Source organism: Nicotiana sylvestris, chromosome 5 (assembly GCF_000393655.2).
Source record: "Nicotiana sylvestris chromosome 5, ASM39365v2, whole genome shotgun sequence".
Lineage (NCBI taxonomy): Eukaryota > Viridiplantae > Streptophyta > Magnoliopsida > Solanales > Solanaceae > Nicotiana > Nicotiana sylvestris.
Window position 1 is genome coordinate 56,670,198 of NC_091061.1, and position 17,756 is coordinate 56,687,953.

The following is a 17,756-nucleotide window of genomic DNA, read 5'->3' on the forward strand; positions in this document are numbered from 1 at the left end:
CAATTTTGTTAGATGCGAAGAAGAACCTTGTGTGTACAAAAAGGTTAGTGGGAACACAATTATATTCTTAGTGTTGTATGTTGATGATATATTGCTCATAGGGAATGATATACCGACATTGCAAAGTACCAAGATTTGGCTATCTGAACAGTTCTCCATAAAAGACTTGGGAGAAGAAGCTTAAATATTAGGAATAAAGATCTATAGAGATAGATCTAGGAAGCTGCTTGGACTTTCCCAGTTTTTGTACATTGATACCATCTTAAAGAGGTATAATATGGATAATTCCAAAAGAGGCTATCTACCGATAGGCACTGGAATTACTCTCAGTAGGGATGATTGTCCTAAAACACCTGAAGAGAGAGAACGCATGAGTAGGATCCCATACGCTAGTGCAGTGGGAGCTATCATGTATACCATGACATGTACACGTCCTGATGTGGCTTATGCACTTGGAGTGACTAGCCGCTATCAGGCAAATCCTGGTGAGGAACATTGGAAGGTGGTGAAAGACCATTCTTAAGTACTTAAGAAGGACTAAAGACCAATTCCTCATCTATGGAGATTCTGAGTTGAAACTTGAAGGTTATACTGATGCAAGTTTCTCTTCAGATAGAGATGATAGCAAATCTATTTCTGGTTATGTATTCACCTTAAATGGTGGTGCAGTGAGTTGGAAAAGTTCCAAACAAGCTACAGTAGCTGATTCAGTGACTGAAGCAGAATATATAGCAGCTAGTGAAGCTGCTAAGGAAGCTGTATGGATGAAAAAGTTCTTAACTGAACTTGGTGTGGTTCCTTCAATAGAAGGTGCGGTTCCACTGTTGTGTGACAATACTGGAGCCATTGCTCAAGCAAAAGAACCAAGATCACACCAAAAGTCCAAACACGTTCTGCGAAGGTATCACTTGATAAGAGAGATCATTGAACGTGGAGACGTCGAGATTCAAAAGGTTGATGGAAAAGAAAATGTTGCAGACCCATTCACTAAAGCTCTTGGCACAAAGGAGTTTGACAAGCACAAGTGGAAATTGGGAATGAAGTACAAGAGCGATTGGCTCTAGTGCAAGTGGGAGATTGTTAGGGATATAGTAGATATGCCCTAGATCCAATATCACATTTGATGTTTTGAACATATTTTTATAAAATATATATGGCATTTGATATTCTTTTATCATTGTTATTAATTGCTTGATTAATTTGATAAGGTCCTTGATTAAATTTTGAGACTTGACATTGTGATGGAGATCATGATAATGAGAGTGAAGTTTCTTATAATTTAATCTAAATTTGTTCTTGATCGTAGGATTATTAATTTGGACATTAGTAATCCGATTAGATCAATATTTATGTGATCGTCTTTATGGGATAAAGATTAGTTGATCTCATTAACTAAATTACATAGATAGATGATGCATATAGAGATATGATTATTGAACCGACTCATTGGATAATTCTTAATGGTTAGAATTACCATAAACTGTCAATAGGATATTCTCTTGAAGAATGTGATGTAACTGTTTCCTTTGACCTGAGATCGTCATAGTAATTGACAAATTATTTATTGTGCTTTGATACTAGACACCTATGGCCCTAGGGCGATAGTTGAAAGGATATTGGGTATGATTAAATGCTTGTAGAATTAGTGATTGATCAAGATGGAATCTGTCAACTCTTGGTAATGAGTTTAAGCTCCATGTTGTCATGAATTATAAACGACCAAACTAAGACCTTGGCCAGGGCAATTGAATGAAAGAAGAAAAGAGTTTCTTAGGTCATTCAATGGTCGAATATATTTGACATGGACATAGAGTTGGTCGCCTATTAGGATTTGACAGTTGAACCATATCCTAGGGTGATCGAGAGCTATAAGGACAGAAGGAATTACTACATTATTCTTCTACTGGTTCTTGAGAGTAAATTGTATACTTCATGTTATCCGGTCGTTAAGGAGTGTTGCTAGACGCCACCCTTGATTAGTACATTGATGTGGTCAATTTACTACCGATTTAGTATTGAACCTATGTGGTCGCACACTAACGAGTGTTCTGATCTTTGCTAAAGGATTAATTAACTTATTATTTGATAATTAAATTAAAGAATTTAATTAGTCAAATAAATTTAGTTAGTTAGCCCAAATGAAATATTATTATATTCTTTGCTAGCACAGAGGATATAATTAATATTGTGAACAAATTGAAGTTTTCTATTTGGAATAGAAAATTAATTTATATCTCTTGGTTGAAATATATATACATACATATATATATATATATATATGTGTGTGTGTGTGTGTGTGTGTGTGATATATATATAATATGAATTAATATTGATTTATATAAAAGTTATATATATATATATATATATATATATATATATATATATATAATATTAATTAATTTACCAATTTGGAATTGGAAATATAAAGTCCACAAAGGACGTATAGAATGAATCCAACATTAAGTTGGATTGGCGAGAATCCAATTTTAAGTTGGAGGAATGGATTCGGTAGTCACTTTCTCATGATCTGCCTAAGATTGTTATTGTCTTCCGCTGCGTGTTACGAACATCTATACGCAACAGTGGGAGTCGTATTTTGCATCTCCATTAGTAGGCTTCTTATATTAACATGTGTTCTATTTTCTTTTTCTTCTTGCCAGCGACCTCTTATGTAGCTTTAAAGTATCTCCCTTCTTTTCCTTATTTGTGCTTCATTATTTCCATGCATATGTGATATGAAATTAATATTATACTATAAAAAAACCCTACTTCTCCAATCAATTTTTTGTGAGTTATATTTTGCTTCAAATTCCATCTATGTTGGCATATTAGTTATTAGTTAGAAATTACTCCTAATTTAATTAAATAGATGGCATTACTGATGGTTAAAATAACTACGACACGGTATAATATGTCTCTCTGTCCCATTTTGTGGTAACAGTGTTTGACTATGTACAGATTTAAGAAAAACAACTATTAAAATTTATAGTCTAAAATATACCATAGATATTTGTGTGCCTATAAAATTACTAGTTTGTAAATTGTCTCATACATTACCTGCATGATATTGTGCTGCAAATACAAGCAACATTGATTATAAAGATGCAACCTGCTAAGCCGCTAACAGATACGTCAATCTTGACATAAGAGAGACATGATACCCCGTTACGGGAGTTAAAACCTCCATATGGAATTTTAAAAAAGAAAGAAAAAAAGACTTTTAAAATTTGTAATCTAAATTATACCCACAAATATTTGTGTATCATAAATAGTGCCATTATTTGGGAGAAACTGAAAAAAAGAAAAAAAAGCGTATGCCACATAAAATGAGACAGATAAAATATTAATTGTAATAGTTGATTTCCTATTCTATTTCTTAAAGTTTACAATACTCTTCTAATCATTATCTAACGATAGAAGCATAGTTATCTTCTCTTTTTAAAAGTATTTTCAGAAATTACCTTTGCAGGGGGGTGTAACTTACACGTAGTAATTTCATTTGAACCCATAACTTTCGATATATTGTATAGAATATATGTAAAAGCCTAATAAAAATCTCAAAAAATATTAGATCTGGAGTGTGTTTGGTATAAGGGAAAATATTCTCCGTGGAAAATAATTTCCATATTTTCTCGGAAAACAAGTAGTAATCTTATTCATTTTTCAGTGTTTGATATGCAAATTAAGGAAAATAACTTCTCAAGAGTATTCATAATTAATTTAGATACAATAAACATGAAGCCATAAACTTTCGAACCAACAACCTTTCGAAACCACAAATTTCATAAACTTCCGAACCGCTAAAATTTTGAAATCGCGAACTTTCGAACCCGTAAACTTTATAATTTCACTTTCGAACCCGTAAACTTTATAATTTCTAAACTCGTAAACTTACAAACACATAAACCTCTGAACTCATAACTTTGGAACTTGTAAAATTTCGAACCTATAAACCGAAAGATGAAAAAACTAAAACTGAAAATATATAAAAAAAAAAAAAAAATTGGGGGAGGGGGTGCGGATAATAGTAGGGGAGGAGGGGTGTGCATAAAAATGAAAAAACATAAATTTAAAATTACAAAAAAAAAAAAAAACCTTTTTTGTGCGGGGGAGGGGGTAGCAGGGTGCGTGGTGACGGAAAAAAAATTGAAATTTGAAAAAAAAAAGCCTTTTTGCAGAGAAGGGGTGGGTGTGGGGGGTTGTGGGGTGGGTTGATAAGGATGGGGGATAGGGTGGGGAAAGTTGAGAAGGAGTTTTAGAAAATATTTTCCCTTCTCTTGATAAGGAAAATATTTTCCTCCAATAGTTCATAAGGAAAATGTTTTCCAGAACATTTATGCCAACCAACTATGGAAAAATTGGAAAATATTTTCTTTCATACCAAACACACCCCTGAACCCACAATTTTAACAGTACAATAAATTCAATACTGAAAATCTTAAAAATTGAATCCATTAAATTTAAATCTTGAATATGTCTCTAAATCCACTATTAGATACTTGGGCATGTGCACAGCACAGGCTTTACTCCACTAGTTGTTATAGAAGACAAGACTTATCACATAACATAAAAATTGGTTCCGAAAAAACTTGGCTTTTATAGTGAATGGTTATTATATAAGGATGTCTTTATAGAGAGGTTTGATTGTAGTGTACGATTGAGCTCAACAAATAATTCTGCTATCTGATACAAGTGCAACAATATTTTGGAGAGTCCGACACATGCTAGACAATATTTTTGAAGAGCCTGAGCAACATAGCTCACATGTTGCAATGATTCAACAATCTAGAGCATAATTTGTGCTATGATCCTGAACTGATAATTCATTTGACATCTAACTACAGTGGTTGTATATCTTATCAGAATCACATAATATATATTAAGCATAAAAGGAAACTAGTGGGAGAAATGGAAATATACAAAGAAAATTTGGTGGACATTCAGAGACTTTGAAGTAGCTTCAATGTCTCATCAATATGCTTTTCAGGTTGGAACTGATTGTTATATACGAGTTGAACAACTCCATTCTTGTCAAGTACATAAGTTTGTCTTCCAGGCAATGTACCAAAAAGGTCTGCTGGGACTCCCCATTCTTTTCTAACCTTCTCGCCTTCATCACTCAGCAACGTATATGGAAGTCTGTATTTCTTTGCAAAAGCCTGTACAACCCAAAATACCTCAGTTGTAACAGTGGGCAATATTGAATAGCAGAAATGCAGAGAATACAAATTCATGATAAGAAAAAATACAAGAAGTTTGAAACATGATGAGTTGGTGTACATCCTTGACATGAGAAGTAATGAACCGTAAATCATACTTGCAAAGGAAAGTATATTTTTGGCAGCATGCCAATGGAAATTCAAATCAATGCAGCCTAAGAAATACAAGAACCTGATAGTTGTCTGTCTGTAAAATTCGGCCATCAAGGAGTTGACCAGTTGTGTATAAAAACAAACATACAAGGTAAAAAAAAATTTCCAGGTAAACCATAGCTATTAATACTCGGTGCAAATTTTAGACGACAAGACTAATAGGAAGAGCAAGGTTAATGCAATATGATTTGCTTATAAGAATCAAAACTCCAGATTACTGACTACCTATCATAGAGGAACTCCAGCTAACTATTTTTAACCAAGTAAATCTATAATACCTTGTGGGATTCCGGATCGTCACCACTAGTCCCAACAACTTCTGCTCCTGCTTGCTTGAACTTCTCATACGAGTCCCTGAAGGAACAGGCCTGTCTAAAATGTTCACACATTGGTGATCACCATACTAACTTATTATGTATATACTATTGAGGCATGAAGAGGACGGTTTTGCTTTTATGAGTAAAGCAATTAACTTTCAGCTAAAAAAAGAAATAAAATAAGAAGAATGAGACAATTTTAGTTATCTCTAGAATAGAATTCAAACAGTAGGTCTAATCTTGTATTTTTAACTTGTCTCAAGCCTATTTCAGATGAAATTAAGGTAAATAATAAATTTGTTTACATATTTGAGAAATTTCCTGATTGGATTACACTTAATTTATGTCTAACGATAATATTTGTTATGTCTATCTGATTTAGTAATACAGGAGATAACCATGGAAAATAGAGTAATCCGTCCAACATAGATACATTCAAAAAGTTCAAAGTGAAATACTGCAGCTACCCAAAAGTCTAATATATTAGACAAGCCACACATTGGTCAGACTTGAATCGAGCATTACCCGGAAGAGGAGTTGTAGCATGTTGTAGTTTAATGGTAAACTTCACTAAATCACTTAGTTACAGGGTTCCAATCTCACCAAAAGCTTTGCCCTGCCACTCTATTCAGGGGCCGACTGCTATTCCGTAAAATTGCTAAGAAAAAGGCAGCCCGGTGCACTAAGCTCCCGCTATGTGCGGGGTCCGGAGAAGGGCCGGATCACAAGGGTCTCATGTATGCAGTTTTACCCTGCATTTCTACAACTTTACCGGTTACGCCAACACTCCCCTTCATTTCGTAAAATTGCTAGTATATTAAAATTAGTCGTCCAACCTAGAACCTGGTAGTCAAATACTTAGCATTAAGTATGGAGGGACCTTTCAGGAGTGCCGCATTGCAGATAAGTTTCATCATGTTAAGGACATGCCAAAGGAAGCTAGGAGGCCATTCAGAATGGCGAAAGGCAGGTCTACATGTTTTAGAATTAGACAAGTACGGATGTCCAATGATCATGGTTAATCTAATATTCATGTGTCTTGTGTATGTTTCTATATATAATTTGTAAATGAGAGTAGTACTCTCATATGATCTAACTTCACAGAATAGGACTTCACTTGTAGATATCTTTTGGTGACAAAATTTATCAGTCAAACTTCAATGTTGTACTGTAATACAGGTATTCAAAATGTCTAATAGAATGGACAAGTCACACATTGGTCAGACTCGAAATCAAACTTTTCTTCGGATGGAGTTGTTATAAAAGAAATTGTTCATCTATTCAATACTGCATTCACATCTATTCAGCTAATTGATTTTAATTCTCAACTCATGATACTAAGAAGGCCCTTCTTTGTGCAAATTCTTTGCATAAAATGCAGTTATTTTTGGATTGTACTTGAATAAGACCAACAAAATCTTGTTTTCTCTATGATTATGAAGGTGCAAACCAATGTGAAATTAACCCAATTTAGACGCAAATTTAAGGTGTCTTTACTCTACCTGTTTTGTACAGCCAGGAGATTCATCAGCAGGATAGAAATAAACCACCACGGGCTTGCCCTTGAACTTGGAGAGGCTCACATCTTTTCCATCTTGATTTTTTAATGTGAATGGTGGAGGCACTGAACCTTTTTCCACCTACCAAACATGCCACAAATTCCAAATAGTGTTTAAAGAAATCAGAAAAAAAGAAAAAAACAATAAAATTTGAAAGCAATGTATGTACCTTAGCAAAAATAGAACTTTTAGTTGAATAAGAAGAAGAAGAAAGGGTTGTCAAAGAAGGTGAATGAAGGAGTTTGAGACCATAAAAATTGGATCTTGATGATCTTGAGACAATGCTTAGGTTGTGACGGAGGAGGGTTTTAGGGGTTTGAGAATAGAGCAGTGAATTTGGAAGAGCCAGCTTTGCAGATATGGACAAAGAAGCCATTTGTGAGAGTGGAGGAATTGAAAGAAGAGAGACAGTATGAGTGACCTTAGTTGAAGAAAGGGTAATTTTCTAAGATTTTTTTGGTAATGACTAATAAAGATCAAGATTGTTTTCTTTGTGTAGAGAAAAAGATCGAAGAGGTGAAGACCGACTATGGGAGTGGTAGACAGGCTAAAGTGTGTGTGGCGAAACTGGGAATTTGGTTTCTGCGCGGTGGAGCGTTGCTGACCCCAACCAAACTATGACAGTGCGGTCAACATCAGTTCCCTCTTTCATTTTTCTCATTTTAAGCATGCAATCTTTTTAGATAAATTTATAAATGTTGAAAATAATAGTTATACATGTCCGTCCTATTATTTACTGTGTAGTAATCATACCTCTCATTATTTTATAATACCGATTCTTCACTTTTCATGTCTATATAAAGACTTTATAATAAATGGATAAAAATACACAATTGAACAAGAAAAGTTCTTCCTTCTTTCGATCTGTGCATCTTCTTTATGTTTTACTGAATTTCTTTTATTTCATAATACGTTATCAGCACGAAGCTCTATTTTTTTCAAGTAGATTTTGAATTTCTGCCTCATGTATTGTTTAATTTGATGAACACAAACATAATACATTTTATTGTGTTAATTCTTACTTACCATTTCATTTTCGATTCGTCTATTTGATAAGTCATTGCTAATATATCTGATGGTACAGTTTTCGTGATGACACGATAGGTCATTTTGAGTTTTAGCCTTCATTTTTGTATTTGGGGACCTCGAATAGCTCCGTTTAGTGTTCCTCAATTTGCGTGCACAGTTCGTGTCTTTTTTTTCGAAAATTTTTTATGTGAAAAATTAAAGAAAATGTGAATTTTAGCCTTAAAAATAATTTTGAGTTAACTACAATTAATATTTTATGTAAAAGGACTCGGATCAGTATTTTGACGGTCCCGGTAGACCCGTATCGTGATTTAGGACTTGGGCGTATGCCCGAAATTGAATTCAGAAGTACATAACTTGATTTATAGCATGTTTGGCCAAGCTTCTAAAATCAGCTTATTTTGAAAAGTGTTTTTCTCAAAAGTACTTTTCAAAAAAGTATTTTTGGTGATAAGCAGCTTGTGTTTGACTAATTAATTTGAAAATACTTTTAAGCAGTAATTAATGTTTGGCGAAACTTTTAAAAACTACTTCTAAGTGTATTTTTCTCAAAAATGCTTATCAGAAAAATGCTTTTGGTGAGAAGTTACTTTTTTCTGCTTCTCAAAAAACTGCTTCTGTTTCTCCTCAAAAGCACTTTTTTTCTTCTAAAAGCTTGGTCAAAACACCTCAAGTTTTGGAAAAAAAGTACTTTTGGCCAAATAATCACTTTTGGCCCAAAAAAGCTTGGTCAAACATACTATTAACGTGATTTGTTGAAAATTAGTAATTTGAAGGTTTAAAGAATTCCTACGTTTGACCGTACGTTGACTTTATTGCTATTGGATTTGGATTTCGGTTTTGAAACTTGGAATAGGTTCATTTCAATATTTATAACTTGTCTGCAAATTTTGCTGCAAAACGGAGTTTATTTGACGTGATTCGGACGTCCAGATGTAAATTTGAAAGTTCTTAAGTTTCTTTAAAAATTTCATACATTTTGATGTTCGATTTGTGGTTTTAGGTATTATTTTGGTATTTTGATTGTGTGAGCGAGTTCGTATGATGTTATTACACTTGTGTGCATGTTTGGTTTGTAGCTCGAGGGGCTCGGGTGAGTTTTGGATAAGCTACGGACAATTTCGGTCTTGGGAGATTGCTGGTTTCAGTGATTTCTGGTGTCTGGTGCTTTGTTCTTTGCGATCAGGAAGCAACCCCCGCGATTGTGAAGGGTAACCTAGGCTGGGCTGGGATTTCTTATATGTGAACGCGAGGTTGAGGTCGTGAACGCGAAGCAGTAGTGGGATCACCCTTCGCGAACACAACCAATACCACGCGAACACGATGGGTAATGACTCTAGAAAGAGGGTATGTTGGGCGTTCTACGTGAACGCGTGCCTTGGGACCCGAATGCGAAGGCCAAGGGCGAAGGGCCATCGCGAACGAAGAACATCTCGCGAACACGAAGGCCAGTTGTGCCGCAGTGCTTCGCGATCGCGTTAGGTGGTCCTTCGCGAACGCGAAGAAGACTTGACGCCCAGTCATTAAAACTTCTAAAAAATCGGGATTTAACCCATTTTTCACCATTTCCAAGTTTGAGCAGGTCCTAAAGGCGATTTTGAAGAGAAATTTCATCCCAATTTCATATGTTGGTAGATTTTAACTCGTTTTCTTCCATTTCCAACAACACTCATTGATTTCCAATCTTTAATCTATGCTTTGTCATGGTAGAAATTAGGGATTTAGGTAGAAATTGAGAATTTTGAGAAATTGAGATTTATAACTCAAATTGAGGTCGGATTTCGAAACTAATCACATAATCGGGATCGGGGATGAATGGGTAATTGGGTTTTGGTCTGAATCTCGAGTTTTGACCAAGCGAGCCTAGGGTTGACTTTTGTTGACTTTTTTCAAAATCATTAAAGATTGAATATTTTTCGTATAAAGCTTATTTAGAATTGTTTGAACTCTATTTGGTTGGATTCAATTGGTTTAGAGGTGAATTTTAGAGGAAAGGCCCCGTTTGAGCTTTGATTTGATTGCAGAGCAAGGTAAGTATCGTGGTTAACCTTGACTTGAACGATTAAGACTTATTAGTCTATTTGCTACGTATTTGATGTATGGGAACACGGTATATGTGAGGTGACGAGTACTTATTCTGCCACACCCTAATCTTGGGAGGTGTGGCTGGCACCCGATGCCCGAAGGCCCGAGCGAACCAACCATGAGATATGATCTGAAATATAATAACCTGCAAGCAGAAGAGCCAAAAACAACATATATATACATATATAACCTAGGCCAACAAGGCTGCAACAACAGTATAACAGTTATCCAGAAGGCCGACAGGGCCATACAAAAAAAAATATACATGCAATGACCGCTAGTCTGCAAGCCTCTAAGTGTGTAAGACAATCTCAACAGGCCGGGACAAGGCCCCCGACATGCCCAAAACTACACATATACATCTGTAACAGTACCTATAGACTCAAAGTCAGCAACTCCGAAGAAGTGGAGTGCGAAACCCAACGCTGATCCTGGGGGTCCTACTAAGGAGGCACGTCGCTCTGTCTATCTGAACATGTGGGTATGAACACAATGCATAAAAAGGCGTCAGTACGAAATATGTACTGAATATGTAGGACGACAAGTGTAACATGAAAAATGTAATTAACAAGAGAAGAGATATAGAGACAATTTGAATTCTGAAACTAGCCTCGATAGGAAACTAAAATTCAACATGGATATAAATGTATGCTCGTGGAATCGTCGCTCACTATCGCTACTTATAATATATCACATTATATAATAATAAATCCCTTTGTGGGCTATAATATCCATAGCATACCCGACCATAATAAAGGTTCGGTAGAATCGTACCCGGCCACGTGAAGCTCGGTAATCCCAACTGATCAGTGTTTACACAATAGGTGTCATACCTGGCTGTCTATAGTGTGGTTCGGTAATGAAAGTAAATACATATATTAAATCACGAATCATATAAGTGCAATGCAAAACTAACCTTAAAAGACATATTCTAAGAAGAGTCGAAGTGGCCTATCATCATTATTCCCCGACTATCATGGTTGTCGCTAAAATATTTAACTTTAAACTACGAGCCAACAAGTACTAAGAACATGAGAGTTATGTATTATGAGTACCTTTGAAGTAAGTGTTACTTATTCATGATTTATATGAACGTCGAAAGGATAACGAGTAAAAAGGCTCTAGTTCTTTTTAAATAAGGAACAAGGAAAATCGAGAATTCATAGATATTCTTTGAAGTAAGAAATCTATGAGAAAGGATCAGGTCTAAACATCTTTATAAGTTGAAGGTGAAATAACTCGAATCCGACGAAACAATTCGATAAACGTTTATTCGAATTCTAGTCATGCCGAAAAGTATAGCGAAAGCCCTACATACCTTGTCGATGGAGTTATATACGGTTTCCGAGACCTCGAAAGCCTTAGGAATGATTTCCTACATAATACAAACCATTCAATATCAAATTCAAGCTCATATCTTATATAATTCTTCATTTAGACATTTATGAGACCAACTTGCAGCCATGAATTTGTAAACTCTTTTGTAGTTTAATTTTCCCCCAGCACACCACCAAATTTTTACTTTACTATATCTCATCATTGACACGATTCCATCCATGTCTTCACAGATCCAAACAACACAATAAAACCATATAGAACATCCCCAACAATCAAGTCATATTAAGAGAGGTTTCTTAAAAAAATCAAGAATATTTCTATAGAGGTTTCAACTATTTCTTAGGAATTCTTATGGTAGAAGTTTACAAAGATCAAATAAGAAGTTAAATCATACCTTGTGTGACAAGAATTACATTAAATTCGAGATTACTTCAAGGCGGAGTCTTCCTACGAAAAGTGAAACACCGTAGAATTCACGATTCCGAAGCTACCATGGTGTTCTCTATCTTGAGGATGACTAAATTGTTGTTATGATTGGCTAGATGGATGGGAGGAGTTTGAGAGGAACTCCCTAGGTTTTAGGTTCTGTTTTGGAGAGGATAAAACGTAGTGGTTCTGTTTTAAATTGACTTAAATAAAAATAAATTTTAATAAATCTGACTAAGCACACTATTCCTGTAACAGTGTGCACCCCTGTACGAAAATGTTAATATCTCTCTACTCCGAAGTCGTATTAATGAACGGTTTATTGTGTTGGAAACTAGACTCATAGAACTTCGATTAGGTGGGTAGAACACACCATAACTCCAATTATATTGAGATAAAATCTCATCAATATTTTATCTAAATTTCAGTGAAATTTAAAACCCGTAACTTGCGGCGATCTTTGTCGAATTTTTAATCACAACTCGAATGACTTCCAATCTTAACGTATAACTATCGGATCATTTAAATATCTCATAGAGATTATATTCCTATCGAATTAGCCCCTTTACAGCATGATAACGCCGAATACACAAGGTGTAACATTCGTTGTTATTGGGTCAAAGCATGCGGGTAGAACTTGTTTCCTTATATTTTATTGCTTTGTTAATTATGATATCCATGTTTAGGTTAGATTATTATTTCTTTAATTATTCGTTTCATAATTAATGCCTTTTATAATTTGTAAATATTCATGGAAGTTGAAGTTTGGTATCTTGGTATCATATTTGACGATAATACATTCTCCACATAATTTATTACTCGAATTCAAATTGTAATCATTACATGGTGAGGAAGAGAGAAAAAGCACTAAGGGTGATGCCATGCCATTGCATTTACATTATTATTATTATTATTATTACATGGTGAGGAAGAGAGTAAAAGTACGAAGGGTGATGTCGTGTCATTTATTTCATTTATTCATTATTACATGGTGAGGAAGATCGTAAAAGTACGAAGGGTGATGTCGTGCCATTCATTTTATTTATTCATTGTTGCATGGTGAGGATGAGAGTAAAATCATGAAGAGTGATGCTGTGCTATTTTATTTTAATTATATCATCATTTCATGGTAAGGACGAGAGTAAAAACATGAAGGGTGATGCCATGCCATTTTTATATCATTGGTTTATCTAGTTTCATTGGTTGATGATTTACTTGGCTATTAGGTGATTCCATACCTGTCACAACTATTATATTGCCCCCTTTTTGCATGTCCCCTCCCAGTTGGTACATTATCATTCTCTGTTATTTTGCCGCTTTATATATATTTATACATGTTTATTTACGTAGGTGACATATCATAGCCTCGTCACTTCCTTATCGGGGTTAGGCTCGATACTTACGGAGTACATTGAGTCGGTTGTACTAATACTATACTTCTGCACTTCTTGTGCAGATACTGGTATTGATCCCCGCGGTGCGTGAGGTGTGTCACCTTGGATCATTGCATACGAACACTCGAGGTAGATCTACTAGCATCCGCGGACCTTGAAGTCCCTTTTCTTTTCCCACTTTTACTATTCATTTCCTTCGAAATAGTTGTATTTATTTCAGACTTTGCTTGTAAGCTTCTAGTTGCTTGTATACTCGTGACTCCAGATTTCTGGGAGTAGATATTATCACGTGACTTATATTAGTACTATGTTATATTGGGTTTCTATTTCTCATTGTATATCACCATTGTGTTCTAACTGTTAAAAAATGGTTGTTTAATTATCTTATGTCGGCTTGCCTAACAAGTGGATGTAGGCGCCATCACGACCCCGAGGTTAGGATTTTGGGTCGTGACAAGTTGGTATCAAAGCACTAGGTTGCCTAGGTCTCACGAGTCATGAGTAAGCTTGGTAGAGTCTGGAGGATCAGTACGAGATATGTGCACTTACCTTCCAGAGGTTATGGAGTTTTAGGAAAAAACTCAATTCTTTCCTTCTCTATCGTGCGATTTTATTCTATCATTGATGATTGAACCATTATATTCTTATTCTCTCACAGATGGCGAGAACACGCACAACATCTGCAACCGGACAGGAGCCGGAGCCCCCTGTGGTAGCTACTACCAGGGGCAGAGGCCAAGGCTGAGGTCAAGCTAGAGGCCGAGGCTGAGGTAGATCTCAAACTAGAGGCCGAGGCTGAGGTAGATATCAAACTAGAGCTCGAGCAGCAACATCCCCCAGTGGAGCCTCAAATTGATCATGTGGAGGAGGTCCCAACTCAGACTGCACCCGTCGAACTAGCTCAGGTCTCGGAGGGATTCATAGCCACTCCAGTACTTCAGGAAGCTCTAGTCCGCTTGGTTTGCCTTATGGAGAGTGTGTCTCAGACCGGTGCATTTCTGATGGCACCAACCGTCTCTCGCGCTGGGTAGGAGTACAGACTCCCCCTACTCACACCCCGGAGTAGGTGGCTCCCCTATATCATACTCCAGCAGCCCAGCTAGTTGGGGTAGTTCAGCCGGTTGTTGTTGTACAGGTCAGGGATAGGCCCGCTATGTCTTCTGAGGCCTTATTGAGGCTTGATAAGTTTACTAAGCTCTTTCCTGTTCATTTTCAGTGGTGCACCTTCTGAGGACCCATATGATTACTTGGACTATTACCATGAGGTGTTGCGCAACATGCGTATTGTTGAGACCAATGGGGTCGATTTTGCAGTGTTCTAGATGATCGGTTCTACCGAGAGATATTGGAGAGATTATGTGTTGACTAGACCAGCTGGTTCACCTTCACTTACCTGGGATCAGTTTCCACATCTATTTCTAGAGAAGTTCATTCATTTCACTCTGAGAGAGAATTACAGCGGGCAGTTTGAGCGCCTTCAGCAGGGTAGCATGATTGTTACCCAGTATGAGACTCGATTTGTGGACCTAGCTCGCCACGCTATTATCTTTCTCCCTATTGATAGGGAGAGAGTGAGGAGACACTACAACAAAAACGGTCTTTAGCGACAATATATTTCTCCTTTAGCGGCAATATTGCCGCTAAAACCTTTACTGGCCATTATTTATTTGCCGCTGTATGCAGCGTCGCTAAAGGCTTTAACGGCGATTCTACCAAGTGCTGGTAAAGAAATTAATTATTGCCGCTAAAGTTCATTACTATTAGTGGTATTTATTTACCGGCAATTTCAATGGACACTAAAATTCCTTTAGAAATGTGCTAGCTTATATATTCTGCAGCCTTTACTATTGCCAGTAAAAAACTATTATTTGCTAGTGAGATTCATTGATGGGCTCACTTTCACTATCAGGCTATAGATGTCCAAGGAGACCGAAGATGATATTTCTTTTTAGAGTGCCATAGAGATTGCTAGACGGATCGAGATGGTTCGTGGTTAGGAGAGGGGCCGGTATCTGATAAGACGCCTCATCATTTTGGTGGTTTCAGTGGTGCCTCGTTTGGAGGCAGGGGTACCTTTGATAGAGGCCATCCTCCTAGGCAATTTGAGTCAGTGCTTCAAGTATCCCATGGTGCTTCGGGTAGTCGTGGTCCTTATGTATCTCATCCTGATCAGCTAGCCCACAATGCACCATCAGCTCCTATTAGTGCACCTCTGATCTAGAGTTATCAAAGTGGTTATCTAGGTCGACATGGCTAGTTCTAGGGCCAGCAGTCACAGCAGCCGAGGGCTTGTTATTCTTGTGAAGATCCGAGGCACCTTTCTAGATTTTTCCCCAGATCACAGGCGGCATACACCAGCAGGGTTCTCATGCCATGGTTCCAACACCGGTTGTTTCACCACCCGCTCAGCTAGCTAGAGGCAGGGATCAGGTTGCCAGAAGTAGAGGTCAGGTCACTAGAGGTGGAGGTCAGCCAACTAGAGGTCGTCCGAGGGGCGGAGGTCAGAGTTGTGGGGCCCAACCCCATTTTTATGCATTCCCAGCTAGACCTAAGGCCGAGTTATCTAATGTCATCATCACAAGTATTGTTCCAGTTTGCCATAGAGATGCTTCAGTTCTATTTGATCTGGGCCCTACTTATTCCTACGTGTCATCCTATTTTAGTTCATATCTGGTTGTGCCTCGTGATTCTTTGAGTAGGGCTGCTCGGTGGGCCGGGCCTGAACCGAACCGGACCGGGCCCGCGGTCCTAACGGGCCTGGTGGGCCGGTCTTGGTGGTCCTCCTGAGCCCGTCACGGGCTGGTCTTCAAGGTTGAGCCCACGAGCCCGGGACCGTTTAGCCCAGGACCGTCAGGCGGGCCCAACGGCTATTTTAAAAAAAAAAAAATTTAAAATTTTCCAACGGCCATATTTAAAATCTAACCGTTTGGGCTGAAAATATGACCGTTTTTAAATTTAAAAAATGGCCATTTGGCCCCCAAACTTTATTTTAACCCCAAACTTTATATAATTACACTTTTCCCCATTTCTCAACTATAAATACCCCCTCATTCTTTCATTTTTATTCACCAATTCATCAATATCTCTCAATCTCTCTCAATCTCTCTACTACAATTACTTAATTTATTGTTGAAATTTCGTGAAAAATTGTGAAGTTGTTGAATTGAAGTTTTCAAGTGTTCAACGATTTTCAATTTTCAAGAAGTTGTTCGGCAATCCGGTAAACTCGTTTCAACTCTTACGTTTTTAGAATATATTTTTGTGTGGTTTAGTTTGCATAATTATAATTAATATGGCATTTACTTTGAAAAAAATGTTTGGTAAAGGAAAAGATAAAACCGGTGAAAGTAGTGGCCAACCAACTACCCTTCCCCCGGCTCCCCGACCTAGAAAAGATAAGCAAGTTGAAAGTAGTCGCCAACCTAGACGTCCTCCTCCTTCCGTAATTCTTGATAGTGATCACCCTTGTTTTCAATTTACCGATAGTGAATTTTATCATAATGTTGCACCAGGTGATAGATTAGATGATGAAATTATGAATGCTCTTTATCCTAATGAAACCATCTTAGAAAATAATGAGGAAAATGAGGATGATGATGAAACCCAAGCACCAGATTTAGATGATACACCTACTAGTCCTCTTAATAACCCAAGTGATGCACCGGTCGACCCACCTGTAGAAACTCCTACTTTTAATAGAGAACCTGCTAAACGCCTAGAAACATCATTAGTTTGGAATTTTTTTACTCAAGTAAGAGAACAAAATAAGGCTAAGTGTAAAACTTGTGGGAAATTAATGTCGCATAAATATACTGGAGACCGTAGCGGCACAGGTAGTTTGACTAGGCACATAAAAACACACCCTAGAGATAAGGCTAGATTTTTTCAAATGAAAGCGCAGCTAGAGGGGACAAGTGTAGATTCTGCGGTTAACCCTAGTACAGGTTCAAATCTAGTTCAACCAGGAATTAACACTGTCACCGGAGGTATTTTATATTACGATCCAAATAGAGATCGTGAAGAATTAGCAAAGATGATTACTGTTATGTGCTTACCTTATACTTTTGCTTCTAATCCTAATTGGGTTCATTATATTAGAAGAGTGTTTAATCCTACTTATAAAGGTTGGCCTCGCGCAACAGTTAAGAGTGATATTTATAAATTCAAACATGAATATGAACAATATTTGCGGTATTTATTTACTCATATACCTAATCGGATTTCTATTACTACTGA

At 36.9% G+C, this 17,756-nt stretch overlaps 1 protein-coding gene across 1 annotated transcript; it reads right to left on the minus strand.

Moving 5' to 3' along the window:
- Window positions 1–4,703: 4,703 nt before the first annotated feature.
- Window positions 4,704–7,870, minus strand: LOC104218704 (peroxiredoxin Q, chloroplastic-like). The gene is made up of 4 exons (XM_009769263.2): window positions 7,418–7,870; window positions 7,192–7,329; window positions 5,651–5,740; window positions 4,704–5,159 (listed from the first exon to the last, which is right to left on the minus strand). Exons 1-4 carry the CDS (start codon window positions 7,622–7,624, stop codon window positions 4,941–4,943), a joined length of 654 nt encoding a protein of 217 aa, XP_009767565.1. The 5' UTR covers window positions 7,625–7,870; the 3' UTR covers window positions 4,704–4,940.
- Between the last annotated feature and the right edge of the window lie 9,886 nt (window positions 7,871–17,756).

Bases quoted from the DNA above. Each gene is read 5' to 3' on its own strand.
- LOC104218704 (XM_009769263.2), bottom strand. From the start codon at position 7,624: ATGGCTTCTTTGTCCATATCTGCAAAGCTGGCTCTTCCAAATTCACTG. The intron at 7,330-7,417 runs GTACATACATTG...CATGTTTGGTAG, and splicing joins AAAGTTCTATTTTTGCTAAG to GTGGAAAAAGGTTCAGTGCC. The intron at 5,741-7,191 runs GTAGAGTAAAGA...CATTTTAGACAG, and splicing joins CTCCTGGCTGTACAAAACAG to GCCTGTTCCTTCAGGGACTC.